Raw genomic sequence first — 16331 nt, 5'->3', positions numbered from 1 at the left:
CTGAGGCTGAAAACTTCAATTAGTTTTACAACCTAGTCCCTGAAAAGCATGGCCATCACACATTCTTTTTGTTCTGCCAGCTTAGAGTCTCCCAGGGATGGTAGTCACTGATAATGGGTTTTCATTCAGTCCTTACCTCAGGAGTTCCCAGAGCAGTGCAGGGAGGTTCTAAGATGGTAAAACAAAGAGACAGGAGTAGTGAGGAGAGATGAGTGCAACACCATCTCCTGTCTTTCTGGTGGCCCCTGGTCCTGGGGCGGTGTTGACTGCTTTCTCGGATTTGAGATGTTGGAATGGGACTGTGATCAACATAAGAAGTCTGGCGGTTTCTTGGTGCATGAGGCAAAAGGCAAGTCTGTTTCCCAGAGCGTACATGGGTTAGCTTCTAGGTTTGCTGAAGCCTATTGTTCTTTATACAGTGGTGGTCTCAAAGTATGACAGGGAGCATGAGTGACACGGACTATGGGGAAGAGAGAAATGGAATGAAAAAGACAAGGAAGGACATGCTTAAGAAAGCAAAAGAAAGAGTGAAGACAGTTTGTGTGTGTGTGTGTGTGTGTCTGGACGTGAATGATGGAAATTGTGACTGTAACTAAAGGTAACTGTGACGAATGGGCAGATTTTCAAGCCTAGGCTCTCATTTGTGGTTCCTAGATTTTAAAGGGTACATAAAATCAATGACATAAAATTAGAAATGGAAATATCTAGGGGAACAAAGGGAATTAGTTGGAGGTGTGTGTAAAATGAGAGTCAAGGTATATGGGGGAAATGTGTTCAGTGTACAAAATGCTTGTTTTAAATTGTCCTTATGTAACATAACACAGTGTACCAGGTACAATAAGAGACACAACAAAAACATTTTAAAATACATTTTTACAAGAACAGCCTACAGATGCAGGAGAAAGTGATCGGTTCTGTGGTGTTTGGGGGAGTGAGGTTGAACTTAGGTTTGAAGGCTAAGGAAGATTTCCCCCAAACGACATGCTAATGAAGAAGGCATTTCACATTGAGGAAACGTATATGGTGAGTGTCTTAGTTAGGGTTTTACTGCTGTGAACAGACACCATGACCAAGGCAACTTATAAGGACAGCATTTAATTGGGTCTTGCTTACAGGTTCAGAAGTTGAGCCCATTATGGCAGCATCCAGGCAGTCATGGTGCAGGAGGAGCTGAGAGTTCTACATCTTCATCTGAAGGCTGATAGTGGAAGACTGACTTCCAGGCAGCTAGCATGAGGGTCTTAAAGCCCAAACCCACAGTGACATGCCTACTCCAACAAGGCCACACCTCCTACTAGTGCCACTCCCTGGGCTGAGCATATACAAACAATCACAGTGAGTGTAAATTCAGAGTGACTATAGGAAAGAAAAGCTAATTGGTGCCCTTGCCAGGAAGCCCTGAAAGGAAACTAAGCAGTCACTTATTCATGAGCTGGTGGTGACTGCAAACTATATTCTGCCGAGCTGAAGGACCAGCGATGCTTTTCAATTAGGAGAGGAGTTCAAGATGAGTTGCAGGACTGCCAGGCCAGGGAGGTGCACAGCAGCACAAGGCAGGCAGCTTGTCCAGAACCTGGGGCTCAGACTGAGAGTGACGTGATAAGGCTGCAAGGGCTGCTGACCTTAATTAAAGGTAATAGTGATGGAAAAGTAGTACCCAGGGATGCTTCCAAATTTCTGTTTGGGGTGACAGGCTGGATGGTGAAGTTAGAGGAGATGCTGTGCAGGTGTGACAATATTAAGGTCATTGGGCCGTGTTAACTCTGAAGGGCCTGTAGGAGATCTCGGTGACAAGAAGCCCAGTGGGTTAGAGTTGAGTTAAGATCTGACCACTGACTAGAGACCTGAGGGTTGTCATTTATAGATGACAAGTGAGAGGAACGTATAAGAACAGTCTGGAAGCCAGTGCATAGATACATCCCTGAGGGACTGGTGTATGAAGAAGGAACATAACTCTCTCTAAACCAGGAACGTGCTTGGCATAAGCCATGAGCTTGTGCAAGACCTCCTGACCCCAACTCTCCAATTTTCTTTATCTTCTCAATTGTTGGTGGTTTAACTTAGGACACTTTCAAAACTGCTTGCTTTCTGGGAATTGGGGAGCTGCTTGCCTCTTGAGATGGGTCTCCCAGTGCCCTTGGGAAGTAACATTCAGATTCCAGAGATCAGCAAGGGCCAAGCCTCTGCTCTTCTCTGTATATGATATACAATATTCATTCTTTCTCAGCACTCCAGATTCTTGTGAGGAGAACAATGCAGCCCCCAAGATCATCAAGGGAGTACCTGGCACCCTACAAGATGGACAAAGTGACCCAACTGTGGCTTCTCAACAACTTGCAGATCTCAGCATCCTAGAGCCACAGAGTAGCCCCAGTGGACCCGAGCAGCAAATCAGAGCAGAGGACTGTACTAACATGTAAGAGCCTACACTACTACCTTCTTACTGCCCCGTCCCAGCTGTCAGGGGCCATGATCTAGGAATAACATATGCACTTACAGCACAAGCCTATTTCTCTTCGAAGATATGAGAGGCTAAAAAGCAGAAGGATTTGAGTGCAGGTGGTCTTTTGAATAAGAGCACCATGTTATCCACCAAGCAGTTGAAGTGGGAAAACTGATGTGGGTTGGAGTTAGGGATATGGGGTGTTTTACAAACCTGTTCATGGGGTTGTAAGGTCTGAGAAAAGTAGAGCCTGGTATGAATGAGATTATTATATTATTGCCATCACTAAAGCTGCCAGTTGGATGAGTTCTTTCACTGTTACTACTACCAGGACGGCCAGAGAAGGCACCAGTGAGTCAATAATTCACCTCTGTGGTGCTGACCTGTGAGTGTGTGGTAACTGAAATAGGCTAACAGCAGTAGTTTGAGGAAACAAGGGTCATAAGTTTTCTGTGAGAGTCCAAAATACCAAGGTGCAAAGCAGTAGGAAATAGTTGCTCTTTTCTGAGAGCAACTCGGGCCTCCCACAGTGGGAGCATTCAGACTCCTAGCCTCAGGAGAGCAGGGCCTGTCCACACCAAGGATGCTTATATAATATTTTTTCAAATTACAGTATGATTGTTCTCCATTCTAAAATATTCTGTCAATTCTTATTTATAAATAAAATCCATTAGAGGCTGGGATTAAATCAGCAATCCTCAGTTCTCTGTAACTTTCATTTTTTACGGCTTACTCTAATGATGGTTCTTAAATACTTTAGCCTTTCTTTTAGCCCACCATCCACCAGAGGTAGTGGGAAAGAAAGGATATTGAAAATAATAGATTTATTTTTAAAAGTTCTTTAAAACAACTCTTGTCTATGTTGTCTAAAAATCAACAATTTAATTCATAGGTTAATAATGATAGCTCAGTCCATTCACAAACACTTTATAGATACACCAACAGTTTAATTTGATAGAGTTTAAATAAGAAACACAAATGAACAGAGACAGCTAGGCCTCAGCCTCTACTCAAGTCAAGAGATACCCAAAGAGATGCCAGGAAAACTTCTCAACTATGTCTCTATCAACAAAACAAAAATCAACCAAGACACAAGACCAACAAATGTTATACAACTAGTTGTATAAACAAGCCAAATTCAACCTCTGTCACTGTCTGTTAAGTCCTTTTTATATGTCCTCTAAACATCACATGTCCTACACCAGTCTTGCCCATGTGTCTGTCTCAGTTGACATCATTTTGTCAAGCAACCCAATACACAAAAGTAACAAAAAACTAACACACCACCCAAAGTTTCTTACTATGTTTCTCTCTCTAGAGTCCCAACAAATAGAGCTCAAGTACACAATGTAAGACAGACCAATACGTACATATGGTTAACAAAGCATCCTTTCTCTTATGTCTGCTTCAGCTAAACGTTCCCTTATGAGTCTGTCTTAGTCTTTAACCTGTGTTTATTTTTAAAAAAATTCCTTCCCATGTTTGCCCCAAGTAAACACCTTCCAACATAACTGACTTTTTAAAGAAACCTTAAGTTTTCACTTCAGTACTCCTTTATTTCTTGGGCTTCCTGGCTTCTTCTGCCACCAGACATTATTTTGACCCACTGCCTCTGCCTTTCCATATCTCAGTTCCAAGAGTCTTAGCAGAAATGAGGATACAGTCGGAGCCCAGAGAGTCTACTGTTCACCAGCAGACTGTGCACACTGTTTTTCTGTTTGTAATAAGCCAAGAAAAAAAATCCCTTGTAATATGACACAGAGGGACGCAGGCAAAGTGTTACTTACGAGGCAGATCTGCAGCAGCAGCTGGAAAGAAAGAACCCACACAAAACCAAGGAAACAGGAAGGGCCCATAAGATGGACCCTGTGGTTGACAGGAATGGATGCAAGGGGAACGGGGAACAGAAAGTGGGCTTTTGTAGCTTAGGGAGAGGAGATCATTGGGACGGAATTGGGATGTTTCCTCACCACTGGGTATGAAGAGCTCTGGAGGCCTCTTGCTACCTACATTGCAGGTCTGGGGGTTTTCTTTTTCTTTTTTAATTTTATCTCTTCAGTGCTGCTGTTCTCTCTCTCTCTCTCTCTCTCTCTCTCTCTCTCTCTCTCTCTCTCTCTCTCTCTCTCTGTGTGTGTGTGTGTGTGTGTGATGTGTATGAGACATGCTTACCCATGTATGTGTATGAGTATGTGGAGGCCAGAGGATAGGGTCAGGTATTTTTATCAGTCTCCACCTTAATAATGTTTTGGGTGGGTATATGTGTGCTATGTGTACATTTATGCATGTATAGGTGCATGGTGGGTATGAGTGCGTGTATGTAGGTCAAAATTGGCATTAGTTATCTGATAATTTTCTTTTTATTGAGACCAGGTCTCTTGTTGAACCTGGAGCTGGCTAATTTCTGCTACTAAGTTAGCCAGCTTGCCCCGGGGATCCTTTCACAGGGCCTACCTCCGCAGTGCTGGGATTATAAGTGGCTGCTGCATTGCCTAGATTTTTATGTATATTCTGGGGATCCAAACTCCAGTCTTTGTACTTGTGAGCTACCTAGGGGGTCGGCGTCCTGGATCAGGGCCATGTGTTGCAGCCAGGGTGACTGCCTCCTCAATAATCTGTGAGCCCATCTACTCTCCTCCCATGGCCTGCAGTTCTCCAGAGTTTGATATTGGGTGAGGAAGTTAGTCCTACAAAAAGATTGTTTTGTCTGATTTCTTAACTAGCAAACTAGACTGTTTTTCCCTGCTCCTCCACACTGGCTGCCACAGTCCCAGTAACCTGACGGGCAAGTTACCAACACCAATACCCTAGCCTGCAGTCCAGAATTCAGAGTAAAAATTGGAAAACGGCATTCTCACGCACAAGTCATTCAAGAGCAATGATAAGGGATTTGCAGGCACTGTTCCCACAGCACTGGCATGCTCTTAAAGGTCTTGAAGTTGCAAACTTCAGGGTTAGGGCAGAAAGTTCTATTTGAATCAGGAAGTAGAGACATGCTTACTCATTTTCATTTCTTTCAGGCTGATGAGCCCTTCGAGCTGCATGGTCACTGTTACTGTCTCTGACACCTCTGAACAATCTCAACTGTGTGTTCCTGCTGTCTCAAGCAAGGTGGACTCCAGCTCAACCATGTAAGAAGGGCCATCTAGCAAGCCTTGGTGTCCTTAAGCATGGGCTTTCCTTATAATCTCCTTGCAAGTCAAGGATAGCACTTTCCTTCTCTGTTGTTTTCTCTTTTATGTCTTTTCCAGCTCCTAGCATCCCAGTAGCAAATGCACAGATAGAGTATAGTCCTTATTCCCGCAAGTATAAATTTTCCATTCCCCAAACCTATTGGCAGGACTGTAACATGCTTTCCTTCTCATCTCAACAAGATGTGGAATATACAAAGCTAGCAGATATAACCAGTGGGAGGTTTTGCCCTCTGTATGAAAGCCACAGAGGCCAGGCTGATCTCTCCATCCCTCTCTTTCACTGCTTTCCCTGTACTGTTGAATACCTTTAGCCTACAAGAAGGGATGCAATTCAAGGACTCTGCTGAGTGAGCAGTATGTTTAAGATCTCTGCTGATTAGGCCAGGGGACTGGGACATGGAAATGAGGGTCAAAGGTGGGGCTACACTGAGCCAGCCTGAAGCAAACCTTGTTTCTAAAGCTTGCAGAGGCTTTCCAAACCATAGATTAAGGTTAATGTAGGCCCCTGGAACCCGATTGATGATGGAGTTGGAAGTGTAGCAGGTGGCTGTTTCAGGGAAGGCACTGACTGTACATGTACAATGGCATCAGCAGCCTGCCATCTGTCTGCAGCTTCCCTTGCAGCCTGGCTTGTGGAGCCCACTTGCCCCTCTACCCTATGCCTTCACTTGAGCTTCTGCATTCCCTTCATACCGGGCCCAGTCCTCTAGAATCTTCTAGTACACATTGCTATTTTGCTGTGCTCCTTCTACAGCAAAGGGATTCTCTTCGTGAAGGAGTACATGAATACCAGTGAAGTGTCTTCTGGGAAGCCAGTGTTTTCACACTGTGACAGGTAAGAACAGGTTTCAGCTGCTCTGTTGTCATAGCCTGGACTAGGCTCAGTATTGCCTTCATTCCTACATCCTGCTACCTCAAGCAGGACTTAGTGGACCGTACCTACTGGGTAATCACCCAGTAAGTGACAGCATACTGCAAGTGCCTACTAATGCATGATTATGGATTTTCAGATTTTCTTTCTAGTTAGGTGGATAGAAAATCTACCCCCATGTTCTTTCATGCTAGATGGACCCACTGAACCCCATGTCTGTTTGGTTTCTGATGCCATGCAAGAAGTTACTTCTAAGTCTTTTCAGTACTGTCCCACCCACTCACACTCTAGTTTGTGTCAAGTTGATATAAAACTAGCCAGCACAATTGACCAGGGGGTGACACACAAACATATTGCTGTTAAGCCAACTGGGGTCTCTTGCTGCAACTGGACTGTACTTTAACCAATAATAGCCTCTCCCAGCCTCTCTTCAGGGTCTCCAGTCCTGCCACATAGTACCAAGCCCCCAAAGCCCTCCAGAGTCACCAATCCATGCCATGAAATCCAGTGGCACCTGAGTGACTACCAAGTTCAGCTGCCAGGACCAGGTGGAGCCTTGGCCACCTGTGGAACAGAGTTTCTGAGAGCTGATGCTGAGGACATACTTCACAGAGGGTTTCACCTCCATGATGCTGGTGATCCCCACTACATTATCAGTCCCAGCCAACCAGCATTGATTACCCTAGTATAGGAAACGTTTCATTTTAGTGCTGCTTGCTCCCTGTTATTCACAGCCAGTCAGTCTGTCCCAGCTCATCAGTACCACAGATTCTTCAAATAGACACGGCCTCCATAGAGTCTTTAAGTGATCCTGTGACTGCTCTCTGGCACCTCACAAGCCAGGCCTCCATCCTCCGCATTGTTCTCAGCTTTCTTATCTTCCAAGCTACCACAGAACAGCTCACCAAACTTAGGCAGCTCAATGGATTTTTTCTAGCCAAATTTCTCATGTCCCACAGCCCTCCCCTAAACAACATAGTCAGGTCTGTCACAGCTGTACACTACTCGTGGTACCAGTTTCTGTCTTGGTTAGTGTTGCTACTGCTGAGATGAAACACCATGACCACAAACCACTTGGGGAGGAAAGTGCTTACACTTCCACATCATAGTCCATCACCTAAGGAAATCAGGACTGGTACTCAAACAGGGCAAGAAACTGGAGCCAGAGCTCATGCACCAGCCCAGGTGGCACTGGAGCTGATGCAGAGGCTGTGGGGTTTTGCTGCTCTCTGGCTTGCTCTTTATGGCTTGTTCAGCCTGCTTTCTTAAAGAAGCTAGGGCAACCAGCCCAGGAGTGGCCCCACTCAAAATCGGCTAGGCCTTCCCATGTCAATCACTAGTTAAGAAACTTCCCTACAGCCTTTTCTATAGGCTTATCTTATGGAGGCATTTCCTCCAAGTGCTCTCATCTCTCAAATGATTCTTGCTTATATCAAGTTGTCATAAAAGTAGGCAGTATATCTAGATTCTGATTTCTTCAGTGTATAGGCTCCTGAAAGTTCCCATAGTAGCCCATACACAACTATCTGTAATAAGACTCTACTTTTTTTCTGCTGGTCAAAGGAACTGAGGGTCCCACTGGTACCTAAGTCTCAAGAATCTTACCACAGAGTGTCTTCTTCTTCATTCACCATGAGAGAACTCCTCACCAAGAAAAATGTGCCTCCTTAGTACAAGCTTTTGTACCAAAAGTGATTTCTGATCACAATGGTGATGACTGTCAGTGTAGTCATATCTCTAATTGTGTGTGGCCACAAGGCTAATGAGAAAAGTGTCTTCTATGTATGACTATGATAATGATGTGGCCCATGTTGTGCTCTCTTCTCCATTACACTTCTTGCAGTTCCAGCAGCATTGAAGACTCATTGGGTCTGGCAAAGAAACCCCCACATGAAGGTAGCCCTCCTGAGAGGTAGGTCTGCTTTCTTGACAGAGGTCTTCCAGTTATGTAGGTTAGAGAGTCCTAAGGCAGACCTCCACATGGGTCTTTCTCTGCTGCTTTGAGGCTTTTGATCTGTTTGCAGTTCTGTCATATAGTGGAATACTGCATAAGGTGTTACTACCCCAATCAGGATGTCACATATAGGGCAACTGAAGCCTGTAAACCAAGATGAAGAATAGGGTCTGAAAGAGAGCCTAAGGAGGCTCTTGTCAGCAAGATAGACTCTTCAGAATAGAATCTAATGATTCATTTGACTAACTTGCACTTCTGAATAGATGTCGAAAGAAACAACTACACAAGAGATTGTTATGTAGAGAAAAATGTTTTTGTTTGTTTGTTTGTTTTATTATCAAGAAGACAGAACTAAGAATGCACAATGTCCTGGAGCCATGGAACTGATGTTTTAAGGACAAAAAAGGGTTATTTTTTAAATTCTTGGAATAGGAAAGAAAAGAATGTGCATCAGAGAGTGAACCTACCCAGGTTACAGTGAGGAAAAAAGGGAGAAGGAATAAGTTACAGGAAATTAGTTACCGGCAGAGCCAGAAATGAATCCTGGAGCTTGAGTACTAACAGGCTATAGAGATTTCGCCTCTGCCATATGTCTTCTCACTTATTATGAGATCTAACTTACTGTGCTTTACACTCAGAAGCACAGCTAGGCTGGGGAGAACGTTAAGATGAAGCAAATCTTAACAGTGTGCTCCATTTACCCCAACACAAACAAGTACAGGAGCTTCTATATAGACAAGGTGACAGATGTCCCTTCCATTATGCCAGATTACTGAATTCTGGACAGTCACAGATCACTTGGTGAGTCATGTTATCAGATAATTTCATAGTATGTATATGCTACTTTACCAAAATGCCCAAAGCTGGGTATGGTGGCACATGCCTTTATTCCTAGGACTCAGGAGGCAAAGGCAGGTGGATCTCTGTAAATTTGAGGCCAGCTTGGACTACATAGCAAGGCCACCTAGGGCTACACAGTTAGACCTTGTCTCAAAAACAAACATACAAGGAAGGAAGCACCTACAATGACTTATGGCCTCTCGCTAGGCCCTACCTCTTAAAAGTCTTACCACATATCATATTGTATAGTAAGGACAAAGCCTCTAACACAGGACTCTCAGGAGGATACACTCAATCTTTGTAAAAAAAACCATGGAAGGTAGACTGCTCAGATGCCTGAGAATTCTACAGTTATATAGGAGCAAATGACATATATCATATTCCAGTAGCATGACAGATCAAATACCATGGTTCTCTGTCTCTCCATTGTTCCAATATTAGAATCTAACATTACTGATTCGTCACTGGGCTTGGTTACAGGACTGGGATTCTCTCCAAGGACAACCCCAGTCACTTGTGCACAAGTGTACACAAAGGACATAGGAGAAACAGGAATGCACTGAGAAGAGGATTCTCAGACAATTCTTACATCCAGAGAGTCAGCTATAAGCCAGCAGCAGGATGGCAAGGTGTCTTAGGGTTTCCATAGCTGTGAAGAGACACTATGAACATGGCAACTCTTATAAAGGGAAACATTTAATTGGGGATAGCTTATTATTCAGAAGGTTAGCCCACTATCATCATGGCAGGAATCACAGCATCATGCAGGCACACATGGTACTGGAGAGGTAGCTGAGAGTTACATCTGGATCCACAGGCAGCAGGAAAAGAGAGATAGTGGGCATGGCTTAAGTATCTGAGACCTCAAAGCCCACCCCAAGTGACATAGTTCCTCCAACAAGGCCTTCTAATAGTGTCACTCCCTTATGGGCCTTTGAGGGGGCATTTTCAATCAAACCACCACAAAGGGATAAAACATCAGTGCCCATGGCAGTGCTAGGTCCTGGTTACTAGTGACACCATGGCTTCTGTTGAATCATGTCTACATCTCTGGAAGATAGAACTCCTAATTTAAGCCTGTAGGATCAGAGAACAGAGTCTGCTTCAGCAGTTCTTGTTGGGGGAAGAAAAGAAAAGGGAGGAAAAGCAGAGATGATTCTCAAAAGTCAAAGGAATCTTGGAACAGAGGATCCAACTGATCAAGAAGTATCTTCTAGGACTTTAGCACGAGTTCTGAGCAGGCTATACAGTCAAACTATCATGGGTGCCCTTGATAGTAACTAGAAGAAAGGGTGAGCTCCATGGTCCCAGGCATGTAGGAGAGGCTGTCAAGACTGGTTTAGAAGAATAGTGACAAGTTGAAAAACCACTTTGGCATAGATTATGCTCCCAGTTATAGAACACAGAACACATTGGAAATCTGGGAATACTGGCAAACCTAGAAAGATCTGCTACATCATATCAGAAGTGTGGGAACCAGCCTGACTGCTTGGTTCTTGTTTCCATCTCCTAGACCAACTGAAGGGGTCTGTACTTACTGTAGCCACGAGATCCAAGATTGTCCGAAGATTACCCTTGAACATCTTGGCATCTGCTGCCATGAGTATTGTTTTAAGGTAAGAAAGAGGTGTGAATATTCTGATGATGATGTCAAAGAGTATGGAAGTGTAGAAGAAACTGGATTTCTGTTCACAGCTGTAAACAATCTCAGAGGCTCATCAGCACTTTGAGTTGCAGAGAGGAGTGGTGACAGTTCCACATGGCTAATAACAAAATGGAGGCAAAAAGGGGTGGGGGTGGGCTCTAACGGGAATGAATAGGATGGCAGGAATGAGAGGATATTGGATGAAATTTTCCTACGGCACATGTGAACATGTGAACAGATATCATTGTACCCCATATACAGCACCAAAAACAGAGAAAAGAAATTATTTCGCGCAAGTCAAGTTGGGTGAAACAATGAGTTTAATTGGGGTTAATTACAGGATATGTAACTTATGACATAGCTATACCACCAAAGAAAAGTAGTGCCCTCCCCTTAGCAACCATTAGCTGCTTATATATTCTTGGAGTTGGGTGTGGTGAGGCCTCCTGCATTTAGTAATATGCCTCATGGAAGCTATAAGCTTCCTTGTGAGTACTACTAAAGGAGGTGCCCACATGGGCTTAACAGGTCAGAGAGAGAGAGAGAGAGGTACCCAGGTGATAGGCATCCCAGGAGGATATAGGAGGCTCCAGGAGCCAGAGAGACCAAGAGATGCATGATGAGTGCACAGGAGGTAGCAAACTACAGGAGCCAGAAAGACACTTACCAAGTAGACAAGGAGAGACAGATGGTTAGAGCAGGTGGAGGGAAGGTGTGTCTGAAGTGGAGTCTGGAATTTGGAGTATAATATGGTAGATGGCAGAATCCAGCAGAAACAAATGATCTATACATATCTTAGGCAAGTCAAATCAGCAGGTTAGTTCAGAGCTGCCAGGTCCCTTGGAAAGGAATTAGTATATGCTACTCCCATGGTTTCAGCAGCAGATGAATGTAAAATGAGGACCTGACTGCTCCTAGGTATAGTTGCTGAGAAGGGTTTATTGCAGATATGAGGGAGAGAACAGCCAGAGGCATCTGAAAGCATCTAGACTGAACTAAACCTTGACAGGGGAAGGACAGGTGAGACTCAAGAGACGAAGAAAAGGACAGGGTGGGGGAACTAAGAGAGGAGTTGTAGACCAAGAGGCCAAGAGAGGAAGCTGGAGCCAAGACAATCAAGACAGCATGAACCCAGCCAGGCGTGGTGGCACATGCCTTTAATCTCAGCACTTGGGAGGCAGAGGCAGGTGGATTTCTGAGTTCGAGGCCCGAGGCCAGCCTGGTCTACAGAGTGAGTTCCAGGACAGCCAGGGCTACACAGAGAAACCCTGTCTCAAAAAACCAAAAAAAAAAAAAAAAAAAAAAAAAAAAAGGCAGCATGAGCCCACAGAGGCTGGGTTTTATAGGAAAAGAAAAGCTGGAGGAAGGGCAGGTCCTGGAGAGGTTTTACACAGGGGATGGAGCTAAGAATTTCTAAGAAGAACCAGAACTCTATAACATGTACTAGGAGAGCCTGGCTGCCATGTTTGCTTTGATATGTTACAGATATCTCAACAATTTATCCTGGATTTCTTTGATACCTAACACTTAGCAGTCTAAGGTGGTCCCTTAAGCTTTATGGAATTCAACTCAAACCAAACTGAGATTCGTGGCTTTAATATGGAATTTGAAAGGAATTTTAGAACTGGCTTGTATAATAAAGATATTTTAGTACAATCTTAATCATGAATGTTAAAAGAAAAATATGGGGCTGGGGAGATGGCTCAGTGGGTAAGAGCACCCGACTGCTCTTCCGAAGGTCCAGAGTTCAAATCCCAGCAACCACATGGTGGCTCACAACCATCCGTAACGGGATCTGGCGCCCTCTTCTGGAGTGTCTGAGGACAGCGTACTTACATATAATAAATAAATAAATCTTTAAAAAGAAAAGAAAAGAAAAGAAAAATATGACAGGTAATTGTGGGTCTAGCATTCCAAGTGAAAGTGACTTTTACATATGGGAATTTGTAATATCTTAATACAGGCCACTGTCCTCCTCATTGTTAGGAGATAAAAATGAAGTGGCAAGTCAGAGGAAGAGATGAACATAGACAGTTATCTCAGAAAGCATGTGTAACTTTGATATAACCTCTAATTTTTTATTAATTTAAATTCATTTTAGTGTCACTGTTGATCTTACATATAAGTTTTACATCTTACTGTTATGAATGAACAATTTTATCATTTTGTTACAGATCATTTTACATTTTTTTTTAGATTTATTTTATTTATTATGTGTAAGTACACTGTAGCTGTCTTCAGACACACCAGAAGAGGGTGTCAGATCTCATTTCGGGTGGTTGTGAGCCACCATGTGGTTGCTGGGATTTGAACTCTGGACCTTCGGAAGAGCAGTCGGGTGCTCTTACCCACTGAGCCATCTCACCAGCCCTCATTTTACATTTTAATTTTAATGCCCATCTCTGATTATTTTATATATAACCTATGGCTTTTAATTAAGTGATTAAAATAAACCAGTTTAAGATGATAAATCTCTTCAGTTGAGAGGAAATCTTACCTATAGTTCGGGTTTTGTTTTGGTTTTGGTTTTACTTTTGTAAGTTGAATAGCTACATTAATCAAACATAAAACCAGCTGGGATTGAAGTACTCATTTGTTTTTCTCACAACAAAGAATTCTATAAATCAAGATACTTTAACAACATTGGTGAAAAAGTTAAGTACACACTTAGCATTTCATTGATTGGTTAACTTGCTAGATTCCAGAAGGGTTTTTGTTTGTTAAGATGTGAGGTCTTTTTCTTTTAATGAGAGGATGAGAAGAAGCAAGAAATTGCTGTTTAGTAGGTCAAAGATAACCCAAGATAATTGTAATTAGGCGTTTGAACTTCACTATTCCAGTCTCTCCACAGCATTAATGTTCTAAGCAGCCAATCAGGTTTTTTTCTAGGAGATCTCATTCACAAATCAATCTAGAGAGAGTGGTCACTTGCCAAGGATTTGACAACGAAGATGTTAAGATGGTGACTGGATTGCTCACAGCTGGCAAGTTATGAGGATTCAAAAGATATCACAGAATTTTGTGCCTAAGCCTCATGGTAAAGAAATGTGATATTCTTTGCTACCATGGGAAAGACTGAAAAGGAACAAGTTAGGACATAGTTGACACTAAATGCATTTAATGAGGGCTGGCTTACAGGTTCAGAGATTCAGTCCGTCATGACAGAGAGCATGGCAGACAAGGCTGGAGGAGCCTTGCAAGAGTTCCACAGCTTGATCCAAAGGTAGCCAGGAGAAGGGTACCCTCCTCATTGGGCAGAGCTTGACCAAAGAAGCCTCAAAGCCCACCTCCACAGTGATTGAATTCCTCCAACAGGGCCACACTTCCTCCAAGGCCACACCTCCTAATAGTGTCACTCACTCCCTGGGCCAAGCATATTCAAACCACCGCAGTATGTGTGTTGCATAGGGAAAATATGGAACTTGTAGCACCAGTGGAAATACACTTGCACCTGGCTGGTATCTGCAGGTGCTGAGGCCCCGAGGGATAGTCTGGGGAAGTGCCTGATTTCTAACATTCTTTTTTATTATAAAAGGTCAGGAAAAAGGAACGGGTGATGGTGAAGCAGGAATGGGGGTGCTGTGCTCTTTAGTCTGCTTCCTGCTGTCTGAAGGCATTGACATCTTTGAGGACCCAAGAAAGTTGATATGCTGGCCAAGTCCAGAAATAACAGGCTGTTTCCCTCAATATCCAGGCTCTCTGCAGGACTCTCTGGGACTAGGAAAATGCAGGCTTAATTGAAGCAGTCTGAGGCTGAACTACCTGGGGCTAGCTGCTTTGGAACTGTCTTGGATGTCTTGGAACAACTAAAGCTGGGAGGATGTTGGAATATATATATATATATATATATATATATATATATATATATATATATACATGGCAGAAGATAAAGCTAAGGAGTTTAGGGAGAATTTTTTTGTTAGGTGTACATTTGAAGCTTCCAGGCCCAAGGTCCTGGTAGTTGAGGGAGGGAAGCCCCATGACCAGGGAAATGGGGTGTGATCTCACCCTCAGGAATAAGTGAAATAGGCAGATGCAGAAACAGGCTGTTGATTGACAGTATTTATCTGGAGTCTATTTGATCCAAGAGAGGTAGATTTAAGCTGATTACCCAAAACTTACAAGAATTTTTTTTTTTAGGTTACAAGAGATAAGTCTTATATATATTAGCATTACTGTTGCTTGTAATCTATACTGAAATCCATGCTGGAGACAAAGCAGTAGATTCACACCTTTGTGTCATAGTAGAAGCCTGGGGATATCATTTTGGGTTCAGAGCATGAACACTTTTTTTTTTTTTTTTTTTGTGGTTTTTCGAGACAGGGTTTCTCTGTGTAGCTCTGGCTGTCCTGGAACTCACTTTGTAGACCAGGCTGGCCTCGAACTCAGAAATCCGCCTGCCTCTGCCTCCCAAGTGCTGGGATTAAAGGCGTGCGCCACCACGCCCGGCTGCATGAACACTTTTTAAGGCAAGTTCAGGGAGGACAGAAACCTCCCATGGAGCAGAAGGGCAAAAGCTCGCTTGATCTTGATTTTCAGTACAAGTCCAGATCATGAAATCAGGGCCTTTTTCCTCTGTCCAGAAGACTGGGGGTATATAGATTAGACAGACATTTTTAGCACACTACAAAGTATAGACTTAGAAGACAACTAAAGGAAATTTAAAACAATGAGCTTGTTACTATGATATCATTTTGAAGTGCTTTACCAAAACTAGATTAATAGCTTACCAGAACTTCATTGATTAATGTATTTAAAAAGCTGCTGAGTTTTTGAAGTCTTAATATAACAATAGCATAGAGGGAAAGAAATCTGAAACCGTTTTCATTCTTTTTATACCTTAAGTCACTTTCTTATCACAATTTAAGCTTTCACATCCTCAGACCTTTTTAACTTGCATATATACACAACTTCTTAGACCAAAAACTATTTTCTTAGATCCTTACAACCTAACCTTTTGTATCCTTAGACCTTACGTAACCTTTACATCTTTTTTTTTCTATCTATCCAATCATTCACCATAAGACACAGGTGGGTGACTACTGAGAGCAGTTATTGTAAAGCAAGTTTCTTTAAATAAAGGAATAGTGAAAGTTACTTTGATATCTGTTTGTGAGTTTATCTCTTTTCCGAGTCTGGTAATAAGGTAAATTGTGTCTAGCTCTAGTTGAAGCTCCAGTAAAGTGAGGCCTGAGGCCTGATTGTTGCACCTGAAGAGAACTGAGAAGGCAGCTGGGGCCTTCTTGGTTGCTGCCATTACACTGACAAAGGTGTCACTAGCCTACTCATCAATCCCATGAGACATATGAGAAGGATACATTTTATTTGAGCAAGCAGGAACTACAGGCCAAGCAGCTTTTGAATCTATTAAAAATGGCAGACTTACT

The 16331-nt window shown here is 43.1% G+C and overlaps 1 protein-coding gene across 4 annotated transcripts in view; it reads left to right on the top strand.

The window, feature by feature from the left end:
- The window catches only part of Znf185 (zinc finger protein 185 with LIM domain), a 42826-nt gene that overhangs the window by 22606 nt on the left and 3889 nt on the right, over nt 1-16331 (top strand). For all 4 annotated transcript variants that reach the window (XM_085838160.1, XM_021153491.2, XM_085838159.1 and 1 more), the window contains 5 exons: nt 2228-2416; nt 5461-5571; nt 6389-6469; nt 8349-8417; nt 10813-10915. In XM_085838160.1, coding sequence (XP_085694286.1) covers nt 2228-2416; nt 5461-5571; nt 6389-6469; nt 8349-8417; nt 10813-10915 — 553 coding nt within the window. The remainder of the gene's footprint in view (nt 1-2227; nt 2417-5460; nt 5572-6388; nt 6470-8348; nt 8418-10812; nt 10916-16331) is intronic.

This window comes from Mus caroli, unplaced genomic scaffold (genome assembly GCF_978045245.1).
Source record: "Mus caroli unplaced genomic scaffold, Mus_caroli_1 scaffold_5, whole genome shotgun sequence".
Taxonomy (NCBI): Eukaryota; Metazoa; Chordata; class Mammalia; order Rodentia; family Muridae; genus Mus; species Mus caroli.
Note: the sequence above shows the minus strand (reverse complement) of the source record. Positions and strands in the feature narration are given on the sequence as shown.